The sequence below is a fragment of the Panthera tigris genome, chromosome B3, assembly GCF_018350195.1.
Source record: "Panthera tigris isolate Pti1 chromosome B3, P.tigris_Pti1_mat1.1, whole genome shotgun sequence".
Lineage (NCBI taxonomy): Eukaryota > Metazoa > Chordata > Mammalia > Carnivora > Felidae > Panthera > Panthera tigris.
Window position 1 is genome coordinate 134,919,286 of NC_056665.1, and position 24,611 is coordinate 134,943,896.

The 24,611-nt window shown below is 54.4% G+C and overlaps 1 protein-coding gene across 1 annotated transcript in view; it reads left to right on the top strand.

The window, feature by feature from the left end:
* The window catches only part of RIN3 (Ras and Rab interactor 3), a 122,657-nt gene that overhangs the window by 92,458 nt on the left and 5,588 nt on the right, over window positions 1–24,611 (top strand). The window contains exons 6-8 of the mRNA XM_042990415.1: window positions 1,649–3,208; window positions 5,407–5,715; window positions 20,529–20,660. Of these exons, the coding sequence (XP_042846349.1) occupies window positions 1,649–3,208; window positions 5,407–5,715; window positions 20,529–20,660 (2,001 nt within the window). The remainder of the gene's footprint in view (window positions 1–1,648; window positions 3,209–5,406; window positions 5,716–20,528; window positions 20,661–24,611) is intronic.

Consider the following 24,611-nt stretch of genomic DNA (forward strand, 5'->3'; position numbering starts at 1 on the left):
TTCTGGGGTGCACACCACCCTATCACTCTGACCCCGGGAAGTGTCGCAAGTTCCTACGAAGGAAGGCACATACCACGGGGGGTGAGCACACAGGCTTCAGAACTAGCCTGACCCGGTTCAAATCCCAGTTCCTCCACTCACCAACCTGTGACCTTGGGCAGTTGTTGAATCTCTCTGGGTCTCTCATCTTCGTGTGATATGGGGACAATATTAGGACTCACACCGGAGGCCTGTGGTCAGGCATCAGTGGGATGATCCGTGTAAAGCAAGTGGCCCACACAGTCAGAACCCAAGACATGTTTGCACCTGTTATTGTTCTTGATGTTATTTTTGGTACTTTTCTTACCGATGAATCCCTCCCAGAAGGTAAGAGCTCTAGGACGGGAGGCTGGAGGCCTGGCCCCATCGTTAACAAGGGACGGTGCACTATCAGTGTCTAACATTAACAGGCTGAAAAAAATTTTTTTTTGAAAAGAGTGGGGGCGCCTGGGTGGCTCAGTCGGTTGAGCATCCGACTTCAGCTCAGGTCAGGATCTCACCGTGTGTGAGTTCGAGCCCCACATCAGGCTCCCTGCTGTCAGCACAGAGGCTGCTTCGGATCCTGTCCCCCTCTCTCTCTCCCCCTCGTCCGCTTTCTCTCTCTCTCAAAAATAAACAGACTAGAGTCCCCGCTGTTATCCAGGAGGAGCAGCTTGAGTGAGTCCAGCGTGGCCTGCAGACCATCTGAAATTGTGCTCAAAACATTGTGCCCCTGTGCCCTTTTTTGAAGGACGCCAAGCTTCTCTCAGATTCTCCACAGGGCTTGGTACCCAAGAACTCCTGAGCTTGCCAACCCCCCGTGCCCTTTCAGCCGGGACGTTCCAAGCCCGTTACCCAGAACAAGCCTGGCGTGGACCAACCACATCTGGATCGGGCCGGGCCTGCGTTGGTGGTCACGGCCGTGGGCTGTCCGTGAGGGGTGGGCCAGGAGAGAGGCATGTGCTGGAAGCCAGCCAGCAGTGGAGGATCCCCTGCTTTCTGACCCACCCCCTTCACCACACACACACACACACACACACACACACACAAATGCAGGGTGTGGGCCATTTTCCTATTTTAACACGGAGATTGACAGAAGCATTCTGCAGTGGGCCGGTGTCCCCCATTTGGATGGTCAGGTCTGAGTTCACAGGCCACGGTGTGTGCTTCGTTCTCCCTGTGCACAACCAACCGCGGTGGCCGGGACAGGCCCAAAGCCCCTTCCCTGTGGGGACCTCTGTTCTAAAGATGACCAGGCAGAGGCCTGGTAAGGTCACGTCACCTGCCCCAGGGCACCCAGCTGGTCGGCTGCAGACCTCCTTGCCTTCTGTCCCCCCACCCATGCCTGCACCCTGATCCATTGGTGCCCTCCGTGGGGGGCTGTCTCACTCCAAGGGGCAGAACTGGAGCCCTGCCTGCCACCGCCTGGGAGGATCAAGCCGGGCTTCCCCTCTCGAGGCAGGAAGTGGTGGGAGAGGTTTAAAACAGCCCAGGAGGGGAAACAGCCATCGGAGCAGTGAAGCAAATGCTGTGACCGGCCCTGCCCCCCCACCCCGCCCACTGACGCCATCGGGCAGGTAGGGGGCCCGGCCTTGGGACTGACCAGCCTCTCCCTCTCTCGTTTCTGCAGGCTTCTGGGACTCCTCGCTGAACCCCCGGCGAGGAGGTGGGAGCCCAGCGGAGCCCCCGAGAGACCCAGCCCCCGGAGCACCGCCAGCCTCCAGCCTCAAGTCCAGCGCCCATTACGAAAACTGCTCATGTGAAATCGAGCTGTCCGTAGGAAATGACCGCCTGTGGTTTGTGAATCCTATTTTCATCGAGGACTGCGGTGGCGGTGCCCTGCCTGCTGACCAGCCACCCCCTGAGAGCTGTCCCTCACGCCCGTTGCCTCCCACCTCCAAGTGGGCCCCTCGCCGCCCAGCACCCCCTCCCCCGGCACCCCCTCTCCATCCCTCCGGCCCCCTCCGGCCTCCTCCAGCCCCTGCTCCTGCTCCTGCTCTGGCCTGTCCTTTGCCCACTTCCCCCCCGGTGGCTGCTCCCCCGCCTCCAGAGCCCCTTCCTCCCACACCCCCAGCCTCTGCCCCCCACCCTGCACCCCATGCCCCAGGCCCCCCAGACCCTCCAAGCCAGCCACCCATGGCAGCCTGTGAGAGATCTCCACGCCCTCCCACAGGCCTGGGCCCCCTCAGGGAGGAAGAGGTGAAGCCAGGGCCGCCCCCTAGCCCCTTGCCGCAGACCCCTGCCCCTCCGACACCCGTGAAGAAGAACCTCCCGGCGGCTCCTCCCAGACGCCGCGTCTCCGAGAAGGTCTCCCTGGAGGACCAGAGTGCAGGGAAGGCGGACAGGGGGATGGCAGCAGAGGGGGACCAGCTGGGTCTTTGTAGGGCATCCACACTCAGCCTGCCTCCCCGGGGGACTTCAGACAGTCCTGGGGAGCGGCCTCCGAGGACCAAAGAGCAAGGTCAGGAAGCGGTGGCCAAGGCCAGTGATCCGGGCAGCATGCCAGAGCCGCCGAGGAAGATCCGGCAACCCCCAGTCCCACCCCCCAGGAGGAGACGGATCTCCCAGCAGCTGGCCTTGGGCCTCGCGAGCCCCTCGGAGAGCACGGAGCCTCCCACGAAGGAGGAAGCCCCTGAGAAACGCACATCCGGTCCGTCCAGAGGAGGCCAAAGCCCCGACGCCCAGGCCAGGACTCAGAGCCCGCACGCCCAGGCCGGTGCCCGACCCCAGAGCTCTCCAGAGTTCAAGGGCTCCCTGGCCTCGCTCGCGGACAGTTTGGGAGTGCCCGCCTCGGCCACAGACCAGGACTCCTACTCCACCAGCAGCACGGAGGAGGAGCTAGAACACTTCAGCAGCTCCGGCGGGAAGAAGAAGCCCTCGGCCGTCCTGGGCAAGGCACGCCACCGCCTCAGCTTCGCGAGCTTCACCAATGTCTTCCACGCCTTCCTCTCCAACAACCGCAAGCTGTACAAGAAGGTGGTGGAGCTGGCCCAGGACAAGGCCTCGTACTTCGGAAACCTGGTGCAAGACTACAAAGTTTACAGCCTGGAGATGATGGCACGCCAGACCTCCAGCACGGAGATGCTGCAGGAGATCCGCACCATGATGACCCAGCTCAAGAGCTACCTGTTGCAGAGCACCGAGCTCAAGGCCCTGGTGGACCCCACCCTGCACTCCGAGGAGGAGCTAGGTCAGTCCCGGGCAGGGGGGGCCGGGCGCGGGCAGCAGGGAGGGCCGATTCCAAACAATCCACCCTTTCCGTGAACGAACCCCTCTGCCGTTCCGAGTTCTGCCCTTGGGCCAGGCGGACGGTGGGAGAACCCCAGCCGCATACGAGGCCGGCGGGACCTCCCCGCGCCCCCTGCCCGCCCAGGGGCTCCTGATTTTCTTAGGGAGACGAGTCACGAGGAGCAGTTGGAGGCAAAAGAGGTACAAACAAACGTGGCTGCGGAGGGCCAGAGCAGTCTCCGCAGGTCTGGTGGCTCTCAGAGATGCCGGCCCCCCAGAGGGCACGGGCCACAGCCCTCTCTCGTTTTGTGGATGTAGATGAAGAAAGGACTCGGCCCAGCTCCCACAAGAGCCAGAGGCTTCGGGGGAAGCTAACCGCCAAGTCCCTGCCTTCGGGTCACCGCTTCTCTACCTGCTCTGCTCTGGGGCAGTGGGGTCGTGATGCGGGCCTGGAAGGACGGGCAGCAGTGGGCTGAGGTGGACCGGGGCGGCCGCGCGTCCTGTCGCACAGGCTGGAGAAGCAAAGGGGAAGAAGGAGGTGTGATGAGGAGGGCAGATAGCTAGGACCAGCACCAAACCCAGACATGGGCCAGGCCCAGGCCTGCATGGAAGGAAGGCGTTATCTGGATCTCTCCCGGGACTCAACCACGAGAGCGTGGGTCCCTCCCTTATCCCCCAGGGATAGGGCAGCTCAGGTGTGTTCTTAGATAGACAGGACCTGGGGGCCTCCCCTTACTAGGCAATAGTTGAGACCCTCCCGGCTCCCCGGGGATGGGTGGAGCTAAAAAGACTTCCCAAGAACGTTTCCCTACTGTCACCCGAAGCAGCCACGGTGGCAAGTAGCCATGGGTTCAGATCCCTGCTCAGCCCCACCTGGCTGTGACCCACACCATCAGAGCCCGAGCTGGTCCATCTGCAGAGGGGGGTGGTCATGACGTGTAGGCTGCAGAGTTGCTGTGAGAGCAAAGCTGACTAAATCCCATTCCAGTAGCTGATCGGGATGCCTCTTGCATAAGATGACATTTGAACAACGAATAGGTCATGTAGATAGCTGTGGAGTGACTTCTCCAGGCAAAGGAAGTCGTAGGTGCTAAGGCCCTGAGGCAGGAGCAAGCCTGGCAGGTTGGCAGAAAAGCAGGGAGGCGGGGGGCGGGGAGGGGGGGGGGGCTGGAGCAGCATAAGCACAGGGGACCTAGCAAGGTGATGAGTGAGAACAGATCACGGGGGAGACTTCTAAGCCACGGGGAAGACTTTGGCTTCTACTGTGCATGAGATGGGAGCCATTGGAGAGTTCTGAGCATGGGAATATCATGATCAAACATGCCTTAACAGGATTATGCTGGTTGCTGTGCCGAGAATGGATAAAAAGGGGCCAGGGCAAGAGGCTACTCACGTAACTCAAGCAAAAGATAGCCCAGGTTGAGGTGGTAGCCATGGGAGTGGTAAGAAGTTAGATTCTGGGTATACTGTATTCTTGAAACTAGAGCCAAATGGATTTGAGAATTCAAAGAGAGACATCAAAAATAATTCTACCAGGGGCACCTGGGTGACTCAGTCGGTTAAGCATCCAGCTTTGGCTCAGGTCATGATCTCAAGGTTCATGGGTTCTAGCCCTGCCTTAGGCTCTGTGCTGACAGCTTAGAGCCTGGAGCCTGCTTCAGATTCTGTGTCTCCCTCTCTTTCTGCCCCTCTCCCACTGCCATTCTCTCTCTCCCTTCCTCTCTGTCTCTCTCTCTCAAAAATAAACATTTAAAAAAAAAAAAAAAAGAAGATTTCTACCAAACGTTTACTGGGCACCCAGGCCCTCCGCGTACAACTGCACAGGTTGTATACTGCACAACTCCCATGTAAACAGTGCCCTTTGAAGTTGTACATTGGTAGGCAACCCTGTGAGAGTTTAATCAGTACCACGCCCTATGAAAAGCGTCAGGATATAAGGTTTCAGTCCCAGACACTGCGCCAGTGTCTTGGCAGTGTGGCTTTCTGTTGAAGGTACTACACTGTCCCATGTGTCAGAACTGCAGGGCATAACTGCTGGGGCATCGAGTGTGTCCTTCCAGGGACAAGGAGTTGGGGACACCACACTGTTGAACACTAAAGCCTGGTGGTAGGATCCCGGCCACTGGGTTCCTCACCGTCCCGCTCTTGCCCCCCCGACAGAAGCGATTGTGGAGTCTGCCTTGTACAAGTGCGTCTTAAAGCCGTTGAAAGAAGCCATCAACTCGTGTCTGCTTGAGATCCACAGCAAGGACGGCTCGCTGCAGCAGCTCAGGGAGAACCAGCTGGTGATCCTGGCCACCACCACCACCGACCTGGGCGTGACCACCAGTGTGCCGGAGGTGCCCATCATGGAGAAGATCCTGCAGAAATTCACCAGCATGTACAAGGCCTACTCGCCGGAGAAGAAGATCTCCATCCTGCTCAAGACCTGTAAGCTCATCTATGACTCCATGGCCCTCGGCAACCCAGGTAGGTGGGCAGGCAGAGGAGCCCGGGCTAGGGGCTCTCTCTAGGAACAGCACTATTGTTCGGTCTCTGACCCCCTCCCCGTCAAGGACTCCGGAGCCCTTAGCAGGCGCCGGGGAGGCCTCTCCAGGTTCAGAGCCCTGTTGGGGCAGGACGAGGCAGGGCGGAGTGGAACCCCGGGCACCTCTCCAGCATTACCTGGGGGTCAGGAGGGGGCCAGGATTAGCTGCCACGATAGAGGACGGCACACAGACCATGCTCAGTGTGTGTGTTGATCAGGAGAAGGTGCTATATTCGTGTCCTATGGCTGCCGTCACAAAGGGCCACACACGAGGCGGCTGAAACAGCAGCAATTGATGGTCTCACGGTTCTGGAGGCTGGAAGTTCAAGATCAAGCTGTGGGCAGGGTCATGCTGCCTCTGAAGCCTCTGGAGAAGAGTGTGTTCCAGACCTGTCTTCTGGTAGCTTCTGGTAGTTCTTGGCTTGTGGCAACACGCTCCAGTCTTCACATGACATTCTCCCTGTGTGTGCGTGCGTGCGTGTGTGTCCAAACTTCCCCATTTTGCAAGGGCATCAGTCACATTGGATTAGGGGTCCTCCCTACTCTGGTATGACCTCATCTTAACTGATGACATATGCAACGGCCCTACTTCCAAATAAGGTCACACTCCTAGATACTGAGGGTTAGGGCTCCAATGTACAAATTTTGGAGGGACTCAGTTCAACCCACAACAGCCACCTCAAGCAGTTAGCATTTATTTTTTGCTCACGAGGAGGTTTGGCAGTTATGCTGATCTGGTCGGGCGTGCCCGAGCTTGTCTGGACTGGCTCATGGGTCTGTGGTCAGAGGGGTTGTTTGGAGGCTGGCTGGGCTAGGGCGGCCTTGCTCATATGTTGGGGGGCTGAGTGGCTGTTCACTGGTCTGGAATGCAGGTTACTGGGCCATGCTTCTCTTTCTCCAGCAGGTGAATCTGGGCCTGTACCCATCACTGTCACTGGGGTCCAAGAGAGCAATTGAAGCCTGCAGGGCCTCTTAGGACCTGGGTTGGACTGGCACAACACCACTCTGACATTTCACTGACGTATTTAGTCACAAGACTGGCTCAGATTCAAGGGGCAAAGGACTAAACTCGCTTGATAGGAAGAGCTGCAAAGTAACATTGCAAGGGGGTACAGATGTAGGGAAGGGAATATTGGGACCATTTACAATCCGTTTACCACAGCACTCCTCTAGCAGACAAGAACAGGCATTATTGCACCATGGTGTATGCCTTGGTGAGCAGAATGATGGCTGGATTTTATCCCCTGATCACCTCTTCAGCTGGGTGCCCTTGTGCAGTGAGCAACCTGTGTGCCTGTACATGACAGCCGTGGTAATGCAGAGCAAAAGGATTGTACCCTTGTTGTCACACAGAAGTGGGTTTAAATTTCTGATCAGTCGCTTACTCTCTTTGTGACCTCGAATAATTAACTTCACCCCTTAAAGCTCAGTTTCTTCACCCAAGGAAGCTGTTTTACAAAGGGGAAACTCAGACCCCTAATGGTTCAAAAGCCATACTCAGTCACTTATGAATATTAGAAGCAACATATAAAATGACATGTAAAATGTCGACCTCAATGCGCAGGACCTAGCAGACCCAACAAATGGTGGCTGTTTTAGGGGAGGGATTCTCTCCATCTACCTTGGAGAAGAGCAGGCCCGTTTGGCCATAGGCCAGCAAAAAGCAATTGAGGGATGGTGCAAGGTCCCCTTCCCCTAGGAAAGCTCCCTCATAGGCCTGGTACTGGCCACCATTCCAGGTTGGAGTCACTCTTTGGGGTTAAATTGACTTGTGTCCAATTGCTGTCATTAGAACGAACATCGTTCCCTCTAAGCAGATACATGTTCAGTTAGAGCCGTTAGAGCCGCGCCCTCACCATTTAGCATAACGTTGGAAATGTGACTGGAAAAGAGGCCCTGGTAGTGGGGGCGGTATGGCAAAGTGGAGGTTTTCTTATCGTGGGGCGGATGTCAGACTTTGAGACCCAGCGTCCTGTGCAGTCCGGACCCCAGAGAGCAGTCCAGCGTGTGAACTCCACAACCAAGTAAACTCCTTAAAAATCCCCAAGGAAATAAGATGAGGGCAGCAAGCAGCCTTCAGAACCCCGAGCTCTCAATCAGAGTTCGACATGCTTGGTCCCGAGGGTGTGGGGCCCTGGGAAAGTATCCGGTGTGGCTCACAGCAGCAATGTGGAACGGAAGGTTAAGACCCTGTTGTCAGGTGGCAAGGGGCCGGCCAGGACCTTCTCAGTCCTTCCCAGAGCAAGGCTACCCCAGATGTGCAGCAGCTGGGGAGGGGAGCTCGGGGGTGTCCTGCCCAGTGTGGGCAGGGAGCAACCGTACAACTGGATCGAACCAGAGAGGAGCCAGAGCCCCGCAGGACCCTTTGCTGTGAGCAGCCTCAGAGAGAGAACAGAGAGGCTGGCCTGGGACCTCAGAGGCATGTGGTCGGGAAAGATCCAGGTTTCCTTCCCAACTATGTGACTGTATCCTGGCTACATAGGTGCTTGGAGCCTTAGTTCACCCCTGTGTTAGACGGGCACAGCCATACCCACCTTATGGGGCCATCACGAGATGTAATTAAGTCTGTAAAGCTGCATCTAGCCCAGCGGCTGTCACTTAATCAGGGCAATTACCTTCCCTGTCTGAACTCCTCATTTGGGGAATCATTTCTCCCGGGGCCGTGCCGAGGCTCGGGGTAAAATCAGAGCTAAGGACTCTGCAGACCCTGAGACGTTATCAGGGAGACGGCCTGGGGCCTGAAGGGGACAGTTCCATTCCCAGTAAGTCCTGGTTTACTCAGAAGCCTTGGGCTTCCTGCAGTTGTTTTAAACGCCCTATCTCTTGCCAGTGACTTCAAACACCATGATTCTTGCTGATGGTGAATTTACCCACTCAGACCTTACCAGAGACCAGGGAATGGGGGAAGGAATAGCTAATGTCGAGGGAGAAGGAAAGGAAAGAAAGGCAGTCGCTGGAGAGGATGTGCCCAGGCGAGGCACATGAACGAACAGAGAGGAACGAGGGCGCTCAGAGTTTCCCTGTCCTCGCGGGAGGGAGGCTGAACTCTCTCTCTGCTGATTCAGAAGCCAGCCCCCAGGCAGGGAAACTCTGAGCCCAGAAATTCAGGCCAGGGCCAGGGCTCCGTGGGAAGATTTCCCCGCTGGGAACAAATGAGTCTCTCGTCAAGGAGCAGTGTGTTCCCCTCCCGCTGCTGGGGGAGCACTGGGCTGTGAGCCCTCGGGCTTCCAATCTCACCTCTGCCATTAGCAGGCTGGGGCTGCCCCGCTCCGAGCCCCGGCTTCTTCACCTGGGAGGAAGCAGCTCCTGCCAAGAAGAGCGGGGGCTTTGGCCTCGTTCATAGACCTGGGTTTGAACTGTAGCTTCAGTGCTGTAGCCTTGGACGTGAATCTCATGGGGCCTCTGCATGCATATGAAACAAGGATGATAAGACCTGCTAATCAGGTTGTCATGCAGGAGCGGGGAGAACACCTAGAAGGCATCTGGATATTTTCTATCCAGGAGGGACTAATCTCCTAGGGACTAATCATCTCCTAGAACCTTGGTTTTCTCACTCATAAAATGGGTCTGGGAATGCCTCTCAGGGCTGTTTCGAGGACCAGATGCAACCAAATACTTGTGTGAGTGTCTGACATGTTAGGATGTGGGAATGGCTGCTGCCTCCCCACCACCCAGTGGTCTCCATGCTGGGTTCCAGGAGGCACCCCAGGGGCCACCAAGGGGACACAACACAAGCTGGGCCATGACCTTGTTTGTCCCTGTTTTACACATGGAGTCCCACATGGGATTTTGTTTGCAATAACCAGTTCTGCTAAATGTTTTAGCTTTTAAAACTTCCATTTGGAAATGGGTTCAGACTTCACAAAGCTTGAGAATAGAAATACTACATTAAAATAAGAACATCCAGGGGTGCCTGGGTGGTTCAGTCAGTTAAGCATCCCAATTTGGCTCAGGCCATGATCTCCCGGTTTGTGGATTCAAGCCCCACGTTGGGCTCTGTGCTGTCAGATCAGAGCCTGGAGCCTGCTTCCAATTCTATGTCCCCGTCTCTCTCTGCCCCTCCCCTGCTCTCACTCTGGCTCTCTCTCCCTCCCTCTCTCTCTCTCTCTCTCTCTCTCAAAAATAAACGATTTTTAATAGGAACATCCACATACCCTTTGTGGATTGTTAACATCTTGTTTCATTGGCTTTATCACTTAAACACTCTCTCTGTGCATACATAATGTTCTTCCTGAATCATCTGAGCTGAAGTTACTTACATCTTGGCCCTTTACCCCTAGATACTTTTCTAAGAACAGGGACATTCCCTTGCATAACCACAGTAAAGTTGTCCACTTTGTGAATTCACGCTGATACAGTATTTTTACCTCGGCCACCCTCTGTATTCCGGGTTGTCACTGGAGCTAATAAGGTCCTTGCTGGCTTTTCCTCCTCCCGTTCGGGATCCGGTCAGGAGTCAGGTATCACAATTAGCTGTCATGTGTCTCTTACCTCCTTTAACCTGCAACATTTCCACAGCCTTTCTTTCTTTGCTTTTTTATGACATTGATGTTTTGCAGGAATACAGGTTTCCCTCCCACCACCCCACCCCCTCACCGTTGGTTCTTTTTGATGAAAGTTCCTCATTTTGTGTTTGTCAGATGTTTCCTCATGATTAGATTGAGGTTATGCACTTTCAGCCAGATCCCGACTGACTCTTAAATTCTCTTCTGACTTCGACATTCTGCGATCTTAGGACCCGGCCCCCTATCCCCAGACACTCAGCTGACACCTCCCTCCTGCCAGATGCTTCCAGAGGCTTGCTGCTCGAAAGTGTGGTCCGCAGACCAGCAGCCCTGCATGGAAGCTCTGGGAGCTATCGGTGACCCTGTGGAAAGGCACACTCCAGCTTGGGTCCCGCCTACCTCTACCACTGACCCACTCAAAGCCGAAAACAGCCCTTCCCTCCCACTCCCACCCCCACACCAGCCCCCTCATCTCCAGGGAAGAAGCCCCACCTGCCTACCTCTGACATGACACTGGCAATAGCCTGTGGTGTCCCTGTGGCCTGGATGCTGGCAAGGCCCACTGGAGCACAAAGAGAAGGACTGAACTTGGAGACGTCTGAGTTAACTGGCCGGGCCGTCTTTCCCAGAAGGGTATTGTTCTTTATGCCCAGGGTACAAAAGGACCAGGATTTGAAGCCAACAGTTCCTCACTCCAAAGCCTGTGCTTTTGTGACTATAGGCAGCAGCCAGCCTAGGGACAGATCCCAAGGTTCCTGAATCCCAGTCACGTGCTTCCTCTACGGTAGCAAGTTTAGGGGCCTGAGTCAGGCAGAGCAGGTGTTCGTGGAGACAAATGGCTTTGGGTAAGCTTGGCCATCCATCCTGTAGCAAGGAGCAGACTGGGTTGCTCATGGACTTCATGAGGCTTAGGGAGAGCAGCCAGAACTTCTAGAATCATTTCTCCTGTTGCTTCCACAAACAAGCTCTTCCCACCTTCTCAAAGTCTAAGAACCTTCTCAGTGTGGAAGAACAGGGTTGGCCCCACCATTGAGGAGAAATAGATTCAAGCCTGAGAGCCCCGCCCCAAAATGCAAGAGGGAGGAAGGAGGGAGGAGTGTGGTGTGTAGTATGCGGGGCGCTTTCTAAAAGAACAGAAAGAACCTTCTTTTGATGGAGAGGAGGCAACAGGAGGGGGGCAATGATGGCCAAGAGGTTGCCTTTTTTCTGTGCCTTCAGTAGTCCGTGTAAACACCCAGATGCCACGCCGCATGAGATGGAACCTGGCCCCTGACCCTGGGGGAGGGGTATCCAGCAGCCAGGTGTTTGGATGTAAGGGCCAAAGGGATGGTGGTCTGAGGGTCCTGGAGCCCCTCTAGCCCCTCACCATTCACCCCACTCGCAGGCATCGCAGAGCCAGCTGGGAATCTATAGCTGGTTCAGGTGGGGGCAGAGGCTGCGAGGGCAGACCCCGGGGAGCCTGTGCCATTGACCAGGGGTCAGGGGGACACAGAGGGAGGTCAGGCTCTTGGGTTTTTTTTAAATCTATGTTAAAAAAAAAAGTCTCCTCTGATTTCTGATACAGAAGTCACTAATAATGTTTGTTGTTGAAAAAAGATGATGAGTATCTTGTTGGATTTCTTTTTGGTCTTCTTGAAAGAGATATAGATAGGTAGATAAATAGGTCATTAGTTAAGGAAAATACTTGCTGCTATATTTGCTAACATATTGCTATATATTATATATATATTGCTATGTATTATAGCTATGTTGCTAATCCCCGCGATCTCTTACCCAATAAAAGTGCATTTCTCACTCATGTAAGTCCAAGCGGATGGAGAAGGGGGGGGGGGGGTGGGGGCGGGGCTCTGCTGCATGGAGTCATTCAGGGATCCAGGCCGAGGGAGACTGTCTGAATCCTCCTGGGCATTGACATCCAGGTGACAGAGAGAGAGAGAGAGAGAACACAAGGGCCAGGCCTGGAAGCAAAGCACAACCTTGCTTTTACGCCCCCCACCGCACAACAGAAATGGCGCCCGGGCCCTCTAAGATGTCGTGCTCTGAGCATTAGAAGACACGTTGCCCTCCTGGCTGGCATTTCTCACATGCCGGTAGCCCCACGGGCACCGTGTTCATCACTGCCCACCTGTCTTGCCACCGAATCCTCAGAACCACTTCTTGAGGTGTAGACACTATTGTTGCCCCCACTTTAGAGCCGAGGAAACTGAGGCTCAGCGAGGCTGGGCAGCACACTCAGCGTCATCCCCGAGCAGGCGAGTGGAGCCAGGTCCCGCGCCCAACCGCGCGCTGTCCTCCCTCTCTGGGGTGTCCTGGGGTCAGCGAGGACCTCAGAGAAGTCAGGCCCGAGTCAGAGGAGGCCTCGCGCCTTTTCCAGCCAGGCTGGGACTTTGGGCTGCAGGGCTCCGAGCCCGTGGCCTGTGTGGCTGGACTGGCTCGCGGGCTGAGCTCTCCGAAGAGGAAGCTGGCGAGCTGGAGTAATTTCCTCGGGGATGCGGTGTGGCTCAAAGCAGAACTGAGGCTTAAGTGGCATTTGCAGAAAGCCCACATGACCCAACGGGGCAGCTTTGGAGGGGGGCTCAGTGGGCGGAGGGCTGGCTTCTCATCCCACGTCAGCCACAGACTGCGGGGAACCCTCCACCCCTCTTCCCTCCTCCCTGGGCTCCCGCTCTTTCAGCTGTGCAGCTGGGAGTAGTTCAGACTAGACCAGTGGTTTTCAAACTGGCAGCCAAGAGCTCCCCAGAGGCCACAGACATAGCTGGGGGCCACTTGCAGGGGACAGTGGAGGGAGAGAAGAGCAGGCCAGCCCCCACTGTGAATCAACCAGAGAAGCCAAGTTCTGCCTAAAATACCCCTTAATGAAAGGCTTCCCTGGGCGCCTGGGTGGCTCAGTCAGTTAAGCGTCAGACTCTTGATTTTGGCTCAGGTCGTGATCTCACGGTTCGGTGGGTTCCAGGCCTGAGCCAGCCTCTGTGCTGACAGTCGGAAGCCTGCTTGGGATTCTCTCTCCCCCTCTCTCTGCCCCTCCCCAGCACACACGTGCTCCCCCCCCTCTCAAAAATAAACATTAAAAAAATGAAAGTCTTCCACTATAAAAGTAAACTGAAAACCTCCTGTTATAGGTGCTGTTCTCTACTTCCTACCATCCCGTGTGTTTATCAAATAAGTTCATTCATTCAACAGTGGGACTAACAAGAAATGACAATGTGGATGTTAACAGGAAAACCCAGTCCCTGTTTTTAAGATGGTCACGATTCAAGTGGGATAACGGAGCATTAAACAAGCGACAGTCATACCGTGTGACAAATGGTATCCATTCATTCATTTAGCAGATATATTTATTAAGAACCTAGTGCGTGGGGCATCTGGGTGGCTCAGTCAGTTAAGCGTCCGACTTTGGCTCAGGTCATGATCTCGAGGTTCATGGGTTTGAGCCCCACATCGGGCTCTGTGCTGACAGCTCAGAGCCTGGAACGTGCTTCTGATTCTGTGTCTCCCTCTCTCTCTGCCCCTCCCCCGCTCACACTCTGTCTCTGTCTCTCTCTCTCTCTCTGTCTCTCAAAAGTAAATAAACATTAAAAAAAAAAGAACCTAGTGCAGGTCAGGCACAGTGGAAATGCTGGATATGAACAGTGAGCACGATGAAACCCTTGCCTTCACAAAGCTTTCATTCTATGAGGCGAGGCAGGTAATAAATAAGGAACCAGAAGCATAAACTATGTCATTAGATGCTGAAACGTGCCGGCAGGCTGAACCAAACACGGAGAAGGGTCTGGGGAATGTCAGAGGTGTTTGCCGCTCTGCGTTGGGTGGTCAGGGGAGGCCTCTCTGAGTTAATGCACAGTATCCGTTTTCCCATTCTTTAGGGACAGGGCAGGGGAAACCCATCATAAGGGCATTAACCTAGTTTGTGGGAAGTGGGGGTCTTCAGCTAATACTTCCTGGAGGAAGGAAGTGACTTTAAGTGGGAATCATGGCGGAAGGTAAGAGTCAAAGCACATCACAGTCCTGTACCTTGTCTGCCCCAGGACTATTGCATCAGCCACCACTTTCAGTAAGAGCCCGGTCAACAAATTTGGAGGGACAGTTATAGTAAGATGATACACCCTTCCTCTATCTAGATCAGGAGTCTGCAAACTATGGCCTGCAGGCCAACTCTGGCCCCCTACTTGATTTTGTAAATAAACTCATAGAAACAGCCACACCCATTCATTTACAGTGTCTATGGCTGCGTTTGTTACAACTGCTGAATCCAGTAGTTGGGATAGAGACCACATAGCCCTCGAAACTAAAAATAACTACTACCTGGCCCTTTACAGAAAGATAGGCCAACTGCTCATTTAGATCATTGACAAATGATCTAAAACCTAATTTTTAACCCAGCCACTCACTTGAGGTTCACAGCAACCTGGCGTGACAATCTGAATTAATTTTTTTTTTAATGTTTATTTTTGAGAGAGAGCAAGAGACACAGAGTGTGAGTAGGGGCAGAGGCGGGGCAGAGAGAAGGCTCCAGGAGGAGCAGAGAGCAGGCTCCAGGCTCCGCGCTGTCAGCACAGAGCACGACGCGGGGCTTGAACTACGAGCTGTGAGATCATGACCTGAGCTGAAGTCGGACGCCCAACCGACTGAGCCACCCAGGCGCCCCCAGTCTGAAGTCTGAGTGAGTTTTATCATCAGCCCGTTTTCACATGAGAAGACTGAGGCTCAGAGTGAGCGGCCCCAGATCACACAGTGAAGGGACAGAGTTGGGGGCTTCCTGATGCAGTACTCACACGGTCTGCAGGAGGCGAGCGCATTCAGAGCCTTTTTATCAGAACTCTCCTCGAAAACCTGCCCGCCGATGAAATATGCACGAGGCACCGAGCCAGCCCTTTAAAGTGTGATTGCCCACCGCCCCCCACTCCCCATACCTACTGATGGGAAATGGATGTGACTTTGGCACGAAAAGAAAGCAGAAATCACCAGGCACTGCAGGCTGTGGCCCAGCAGGGCTCTGGGAGGTGCAGCCTGATGGACGTGGTCTCTGACCCGTGCAAGCCAGATGTTCTGATCACGGAGAATTACTTTGGAGCTGTGCCTCCGTATCCCAGTGCTGCTGGCTGAGGCCCCCTGTGCACAGGCTGAGCTCATGCCTTGGGCTCCTGGCTTCACGGGAAGGAGACCGCAGCCCTACCTAGCCCTGGAATATCAGAGAGCTGGAGCATTTAAACAATGCTTGCGGCTTATGTTTGTCTGCAAGTAGCTATCAAGTCAGAGAGTCTGTGTGGGCCTTTCCCACCTACATCAGCGAAGAGAGACCCAGATTCTAGTCATAGATCCATCACTAACCGGCTGTGGGGCTTCGAGCAAATTTCTCTGGTCTCTGAACCTCGGCCTCCTCACAGTGAGATTGGGCTTGATGAATCCAGGGCCGCTGGTGTCCTGAGTCAGCTGGTCATGCCATGAGAGCTAATCATGTGCCTCTCTCCCGTTCCACGTTCATGTCGGTAGCTTGAAATGGGCCGCTGTGGAAATATTTATACCACAGCAATTGGCAAACCCTGCAAATCGGAGCTTATTTTTCCCTTCGGAGAGGCCGTTGTTGGCCATTTCCCAGCTCACCGCTGTCTAAGACCCACAGAGGATCCTAGTATCCTTGACCATGGCCCCAGCCCTGGACAGGACAGAGCGGAGGCCAGTGGGAGCACACATGTGGCTCCATTCAGTCCGTTGTCAATGTCCAACATCCCAAGCCCTGTGCTGGGGACTGGAAAGGCAGTGATGGGGCAGAGGCTCAGAAAGGTTAAGAGACTTGCCCAAGCTCACCCAGCCTCCGTCCTGGCCCTCGAGGAGCTCATAGTCCAAGGAAAAGGGCAGGCTCTGAAGTCGACGTGTTTGGGAGCTGGAAGTGCTCACCTGTGCCTGAGGATGCGGGAGAGGGCAAAGAAGGAGAAGTTTGTTCGGGAGAGCTAGGGAAGGTGTCCCCGGCAGAGGGAAATGGGTGTGCAAAGGCACGAGGAATGGAGTCCGGGGAATGGCCCGTGATTCAGCACGGAGGAATTTGTGTGAGAAGGTGATGAAGGCAGCATGTCGTTCTGAGCTGGAAGTTGGAATATAGAGTAAGCGGTGGTGGCTGGGGGCAGTCTAGGAGGGCTTCGTGGAGGAGGTGGAACTTGAAGGAAGAACGTTGAAGTACCAGGTACCTGGGATTGTGGGTAAGAAAAAGTTGGATTCAAGTCCTGGTTCGCCACATCCTGGCCATGCAACCTTAGGCAAGTAGCTTAACTTCACTGGGGCTCACTTTCCTCATCTATAAAGTGGGCACAATGGATCTAACCCACCTCACAGAGTTGTTTTAGGAATCCATTGGTATAATATTTATAAAATATGCTTTGCTTTTAGAATGGCCCACAAATGTTGGTGCTGTGTGGGAGGGGGAAGGTAAGGACAAGCCATGCCCGATAGGTGACTGTGGCAAATACCAAGGGGCCAGAATGCAGGTGACTTGTTCTCAGGCCATCAACTAGACAGTGTGGCTGGAAGAAAGTAATCATACTGGACAGGTGTTTATGGGCCTAATTGTGGAAGGCCTTGAATGTCAGGATAAGAGATCCAGACCTGATTCTCTAAGCAGGGGGAGCCATTGATGGTTCTTGAGAAGAGAAATAGCATGATCAGAGCTATACTCGCAGGAGATGGGTTAGTGGACAGAGTGGATCAGAGGACAGAGACCCTGCTGGGAGGGCAGGCATAGGGAAGTAGGGCTGGAAAAAGCAAAATGTGAGTGCAGGGAGCACTTAGAAGGAAGATTCGTCTGGGGCTCTGACCTGCCTGGCCACAGGGAACAGAGAACCCCAGAGGAAGAAGGGGACTCCCAGGCCTTGCACCCTGGGACGGGGGGCAGGGAGCCGTGGGCTCCTTGACAGAAATGGGAAAGTTTGCAGCCAGGGCTGGTTTCCAGGAAATGATGAAACACTTGGTTTGGCCCCTGGTAAGGGGAAGGACTCGTGGGGTGTCTGTAAAGGTCCACCGGAGCCTGGGGAACTTGAGGAGGCACCCCTTCCTGCTCACCGCTGCTGTGCCCTGCTCTGTGTCCCGGGGAGACAGAAAGGGGATGTTCACGGGTAGCTGGAGGGACAGTCGTGGGATCACGGGAGCCCTTGCAGTAGGTGGCTAAGCAGAATGTGCTGGAGACTGAGGAAGTGGGCCCCAAAGCCCTTCCTGAGCATTGGCCAGGCTTCTCAGGGAGAGCATGGGGAGACAAAGAAACACATGAACCACATTCTATCCCCCACAAGGCACAGAGCCGCAGTCCGGAGGGCCTCTGAATCCTAAACTGAGGGCCAGAGCTGGACCATCCTTCTTGCTGAAAGTCACTGCCCCCGGAAGCAGAGCTTCTGGCCCTTAGAACTATAGACATTTGGGGCTGAGTAAATCTTTATGATGGAGGGTTGTCCTGGGCATCGCAGGTGCCAGTAGCACCCCCACTCTGATGTGACAACCCAAAAGGACTCCAGATACTGCCAAGTGGCCCCTGAAGGGCAGAACCACCCCGGCGGAGAACCACTGCTCAAAAGCAAATTTGCTTGCCTGATTGTATCCCTTGGTGAGCTATTAACACAATACCAGGACGAAATCAGTGTTCTAGGAGGCACAGTAAAAATTCAATCAGCTCTAAGCCGGTGCGTGAGTTATAGGTGCATTCCAAAAGGCACAGGACTGTTTCACATCAGTTCCTAACTCGTAACTCAAACAAGAAAAGAAGCTCCTGTAGGCCAGGATTCTAATAATTAAATTATCAGCATGAAAAACATCTCCCGGCACAAAATCTTTCCCCAGGAACTCGTTGGTTGTGTCTCCGGCTTATAAAGGTTTAGGGGAGAGCTTTCTCCAAAACGGACTAATTTTGTGTAGGGACGGGACAGGAATTTTGAAACAAATAACCAGAGAGCCTCGGAACACAGAGCTGCAGGGGTGCCCGGGTTGGCTCAGACAGTTAAGTGTCTGATTCTTGATTTCGGGTCAGGTCATGATCTCATGGTTCATGGGTTTGAGCCCTGCACCAGGCTCTGTGCTGACAGTGCGGAGCCTGCTTGGGATTCTTGCTTTCCCTCTCTCTCTACCCCTCCCCCCTCAAAATAAGTAAATAAACATTAAACACACACCTGCGCGCGCGCGCACACACACACAGAACTGGAATGGGAAGAAGGCATTTCCATGGGAGCATGTGGGAGTGCTATGGGTAAATCCTTAAATCCTTGTATAGAATTCTCACCAAAATCCTATGGGATGTCGTGTAATCTGTGGCACATCATGCATGACTAGAAATACAGGCTCAGAGAGGTCAAGCAGTTAGCCCAGGTGACACAGCTGGTAAGAAGTGCACTGAGGCTCACACTCTGGGTCCGACTCTGCTTTTCAGTGCTGTGTGTTACCAACCCCTTCAGCCTGTTTATTTCACAGGTGGGAAAACGGAGGCCCCTTGAGACAACAGAACAGAGACGTCAGTAATAGCTCACTTTTCCGTAGCACTTTACAGGTACCAAACACTTTGCTGTTTTGCTCACCTTATTCTCTCAAAAACCCCGAAAGGCCATCAGGGCTCGTGCTGCTGGCCCCATTTTGCAGATGTAGGAACTGAGTGTGGCCAGGAAGCCGGCCACAGGGCACACTGTTCTCCGGGAAAACGACCAAGGATGGGTTGTAAGCAGAAGGGGCCCCCATGGGAGAGACACCGTCAGAGGCCCCCGCGGTGCCAGCACTGTACCGCGGGGAGCGTGGAGGACATAGGAGGAGCGCGCTGGCCTGTGCTGGAGAGGCGTGGACACACGGAGCCCACGGAAGCGCGGCTCGATCGTGCCTCCCGGCACCCAGGGGTGGGCGGCCTGTGCAGGCACGGGCAGCGGGACACAGGGCCTCCGGAGGGGCTGCTAAACTCAACACTGAGCTTCCACTCTTCTCAAACCTCTGTCACACCATATCCTTTACTCACATCTTTCTGGTCCCTGCTGGAATCCAGAAAAAATCAGGTCTTATTACCTGGGCAGGTGACACCCAAGGAATAGGGTGGTTAGTACGAGGGCTTAAGTGAATGAATGAATGAATGAATGAGCGAGCAGGTGGGCCCTTATGAGCAAGACGCCTCCTGGGGCGCCTGAGGGGCTCAGTCAGTTAAGCATCTGACATCGGCTCAGGTCATGATCTTACAGCTCGTGGGTTTGAGCCCCGCGTCGGGCTCTGTGCTGACAGCTCAGAGCCTGGAGCCTGCTTCCGCTTCTGTGTCTCCCTCTCTCTCCCCCTCCCCCACTCACGCTCTCTCTCTCCCTTCAAAAATATATAAACATTAAAAAAAAGAGGGGGGGAATGCCAATGTGCCAACTGAGGGACTCCGGGGGATTCTGTCCTTGTAGGAATTCTTCCCTCCACATCCAGCCCGTGCCTTTGTATTGCCAGTCAGTCACCAGAGCCATCCCGGAGCCCAACAGGGAAGGCATCTCATAGGCCCACTGTCCACCCTTGTCTCTTCCCCAAGGCATCTATTATTGTCAAGATCCTCTGAACCATGAGAACATCTCCCACAAAAGCAGAAGTGATGAGTTATTCCTTTCAGAGGTATTTACGTGTTAAAAGAACCCCTCAGGTCAGGGCCCTGCTTAACCCAATACAGTGAAGGTTGAATGGTGGGATTTCCAACCACGGAGTACTGATTGAGGGAGGGCTTTCTGTTTTGCAGATGCAGAGGGAGATGTTGTTAAAAGGGACAGGGGACCCTCCCGAGTACATCGCTGTTAGCTGCTTCTGGGTGGCTTCCTGAATAAGTGTGATATGAACTTGACTGTCAAGCAAGCAGCGAGGGTGGGAGGCACCTGGCTGGCTCTGTCCGTGGAGGGTGCAACTCATTCTCAGGGTTGTGAGTTCGAGCCCCACGTTGGGTATAGAGATTACTTTAGGGATAAAATCTTAAAAAAAAAAAAGCAGCCCGGGGCACTGAGGGGGAAGAGCTGGGGAAGAGGGAGGGGTTGGGACTTGACCACTCCGGTGGAGGGTGGCTCTCTCAGTTCCTTGTTCCTAACCCTGGACTGTGTCTCAGACATCCCTGAGAAGGCTGGTCCCAGGTTGCCCCTGTCCTGAGTCATGAGAAAGCTGCAAGGTTCCTCTTCCAGGGGAGACCGGCCCCCACCCAGCGAACCGCTGTCCTCTTCCCGAGGGCAGAGAATGGCTCACAAGGAGAACCTCACACTCACTACTTTCTGCACCCTCTCCCCTCCCAGGGAAGCCCTACGGCGCAGACGACTTCCTGCCCGTGCTCATGTACGTCCTGGCCCGCAGCAACCTCACGGAGATGCTCCTCAACGTGGAGTACGTGATGGAGCTCATGGACCCTGCCCTGCAGCTGGGCGAGGGTGAGTGCCCACCCCAGGCCCCTCTCCAGGCTGCCGGGGTCCGCTGCACAGCCCGACAAGCAACTTCCCGGACGCCAGATTCCACTGAGCCCCGAGGACAAGACACAGGGCCTGGACACGGGCCCTGTCCTGCGGGAGCTCACAGACCAGCAGGGGAGCTGGGCCAGTAAAGAGACCCTGCCCGTCACCACTGCTTGACGGATGCTGGAACGATGGGAAGTCCACAGGGTATAGGCGCGCGGGGCCCAGGCTGTGCAGTCAGGGAGGGCTTCCAGGAGGAGGTGATACCTGAGCTGAGTGTTGAGGGCTGGAGAGGAGCCAGACCGTGAAAGAAGTGGGAGAGGCATTCTTCACAGAGGGAACAGCATTTGCCGGTAGCATAAAAGATGAGGCTGAATCAGTGGGTGGACCCATCAAGGGGAGGAGTCTGAGCAGTGAATAATGATCAGTTCTTAGACAGGGGTGGCCCTGGGAACTGTCGGCCCCCTCCTCATTCAGCCGTGGCCAGGTCCTGTGCCCGTGAGAGAAGGTTACTGCTGGGACATGGAACCTGCACTCCCGAATAGGATGACGGCAGAGGAGTGTTTGCTCACCCCATGCTCAGTTTCCCTTCCCCTTTCCTCCTTCCCACCACTTCCCCCCCACCCACTTTGCCTTGGCCACTCCTCCACCAACAATCCTTGAGGTGCAGACAGCCCAGATATCAGCTCTGACATGTCAGCCCCAAAGGACGAAGTGAGACTCTCGGGGCCCGAGTGTCCCCTTTGGGCCTTGTGGTTCTTGAGATAAGCTGGCCCATTTACATCTGTTTGCATTTTTAGCGTGTGTTGGCCTCTGGGGTGACAGTGTGACATGGCTGGTTCTGTGAGTTCTTGGAAACTCAGGGGAGCGTGTAAAGCCTTGAAGTTTGCTGTCCCATATAACTTTGACTAGGGCCCTGGGACCTCCGGAGCTATTTTTTCTCCTCTTCAGTTAAAAATGTTCTGCAGTTAACCCTGTGTCGGGCTCCACTCTGGGCATGGAGGCTGCTTAAGATTCTCTCTCTCCCTTTCCCTCTGCCCCTCCCCCACTCGTGTGTGTGTGCACTTGCATGGGTTCTCTCTCTCTCTCTCCCTCTCTCTCTCTCTCTCCTCTCAAAAAAATTCTGCAGTTGTAACAACCTGTCTTCCAGAGGGTGTAGGAATTCAGTGGAAGCCAGGCTTCCTTAAGCAGTGCTTATCTGCTGTCCAGTACATCCATCCATCCCTCCATCATCCACCCACCCATCTATCCAATCTATCTATCCATCCATCCTTCTATCCGTCTATCCACCATCCACCTATCCATCCACTCACCCGTCCACCCATCCATCCATCATCCACCTACCCATGTATCTCTCTGTCCATCCATCCATCATCTACTCACCCATCATCCACCCACCCATCTGTCTATCCATCCATCCATCATCCATCCACCCATCTATTCTATCATCTATCTATCCATCCATCCATCCATCCATCCATCCATTCAACTACCCATATACCTACCCACCCACGCATTCATTCATCTACCCATATACCTATGCACCTACCCATCCACCCACCCTTTCTTTCATCTATCCATCCATCCATCCATCCATCCATCCACCAACCCACCTATCCATCTTTCAAATTTTCCACCAAGGGCACTGCTGCTGATGTACCTGGGAAGAAATCACTTACAAATCCTATTAAAGAACTAGCCCCAACCCCATAGGTTTTTTAAGTGTCTTAGAGACAGTGTTGGAGAAAAACACTTGAGGGGTGGAACAATGGAGCTAGACCATGGGGCTCTGCCATGGTCTGAGTCCTGGCTTGCTCTCTAGCAGTGGTCAGCCAAGCCTTGGCCACTATGACTCCTACTCCCTTCTCAGCCTGAATCTTTATGGCCAAAGGAGGCTCCAGGCCAGGCATAGCGGCTGAACAGGGAGAGGGCAGGGACGTCCTTGGCCCAGCTACCCTCTCCTAATGGGCCTGTGATTCCCACCACAATCCTGCCATGGCCTCCTAGGATCCTTCTTTCTATTCCTGAGGCTACCCGGGGTTTGGGTAGGAAAGCAAAGGTCCTTCAGGCGGGAATGCTGGTCTATTCTGGGCTATGTTAAGTGCTTTTGAGACGAGGCAAGTACCAGTAAATACATAAAGGTCTTAGTTTACAGTTTCTGACCCAAGGCTGCCTGAATACCCTGTACCCTGCCCTCTTTCAAACTTAAGTAGTCAGTCTCTGGCTCCATGGGAAGATTTCTTTTTTTTTTTTTTTTTTTTTTTTTAGAACCTAGGTCCTTTTTTTTTTAAGGTTTATTTTTTTATTTTTGAGAGAGAGCGAGCACAAACTGGGGAGAGACAGAGAGGGAGAGGGAGACACAGAATCTGAGGCAGGCTCCAGGCTCTGAGCTATCAGCACAGAGCCCAACGCGGGGCTCGAACCCACGAACCCTGAGCTGAAGTCAGATGCTTACCCAGTGGAGCCACCCAGGCACCCCCACGTGGGAAGATTTCTAAGGAATCCTTGAGGTGTTTGCTGGAAGTAAAGAGGCGGGCAGGGCACACACAGCCTTGCCATGCACTGTATACGGCCCCTCCCAGCATCCCTTCCCGGCCCCCACCGACATTGGTGACAGAGCCTGCCCATGGCAGCTCTGAGGCCCAGAGGACCAACTTTACGTCATGCTGCATACACCAAGAGGCCTCCCTGTACCTCTCTCTGTTCCTACTCTGATAGTCAAGGTGGGAAGTCCCAGCACCCAGGACAGGCCCGGCCTCATAGGCGAGGCCTCCGGTAGTGAGATGATGTGGGTGTCTTCAGCTTGGGCCGGGGCGTCCACCCTTCAAGTCTGACAGCCAGCAGACCTTCATCTAGAAGTAACTGGGCCGAGGGGCAGAGGGACAGAGCGCGAGGGGGACAGCGTTCCTGCGTTTCCCCAGCTTTGCCGCCTGTCCTAACTGGCTGGTATGGCACCTAGGGTGCTCCGTTCCCAAAGCCCCTGAGGCTCAGGTACAAAGAAGAGCCTGCCTTTCAGGGGGTGGGTGCTCTGAGGAGCTCAGAGATGCCTGGGACAGGGCAGGCTCTCAGGGAGCCCCCACTCTAGAGAACGTCAGTTCCTCTATCTTAAGAGGAGAACTAATACCAGTGTAGTAAAAAGAGCGGTTTGCAGGCTGGATTTCAGCCCCGGTTCTGCCTCTGATTGGCTGGAGACCTTGGACAAGTCCCGTAACGTCTCTGGCTTGGGAAAGCACATGTGCTGGGCTAGATGTGGGGTTTTCACACTGTCTGGGTGCCCCAGCATCCTGCATTCAACCAAAGGCCTTGCGAGTCTGATTGCATTCTTTGAGACCCTCATGTTCTTTCAGCTGGTTCTGAGTGCTGCTAATTTGGTAAAAAGACCAGTGATTGGGTCCTGCTTTCTTTGAAGCAGGCTTATCAGGCATGAGAGATCAGGGACTTCCTGTAAGAAGTAGAGAGCGCCTGAACATTGAGCTGATCGGATCCCAGCCTCCTTCTAGCCTCTCTCTCTGCAGCTCCCACAAATCTGGGCAAATACGGGCAGACGGGAGACCCTGGCAGCTGCTGTGCACGTGGCTGGAGCCAGCTCAAAATCCAAACCTCTTCTAGAAGCACCCCCATGGTCCCCTTTGCCCACATCTCCTCTGCACTGATTGACAGCTGGCCATGCTGTGCAAATATCTTTTTTTTTTGTTAAAAAAAATTTTTTGGGGGGCGCCTGGGTGGCTCAGTCAGTTGGGCATCCGACTTCGGCTCAGGTCATGATCTTACGGTCCATGAGTTCGAGCCCCGCATCGGGCTCTGGGCTGACAGCTCAGAGCCTGGAGCCTGTTTCGGATTCTGTGTCTCCCTCTCTCTCTGACCCTCCCTTGCTCATGCTCTGTCTCTCTCTGTCTCAAAAATAAATTAAAAAAAAATTTTTTTTTAATT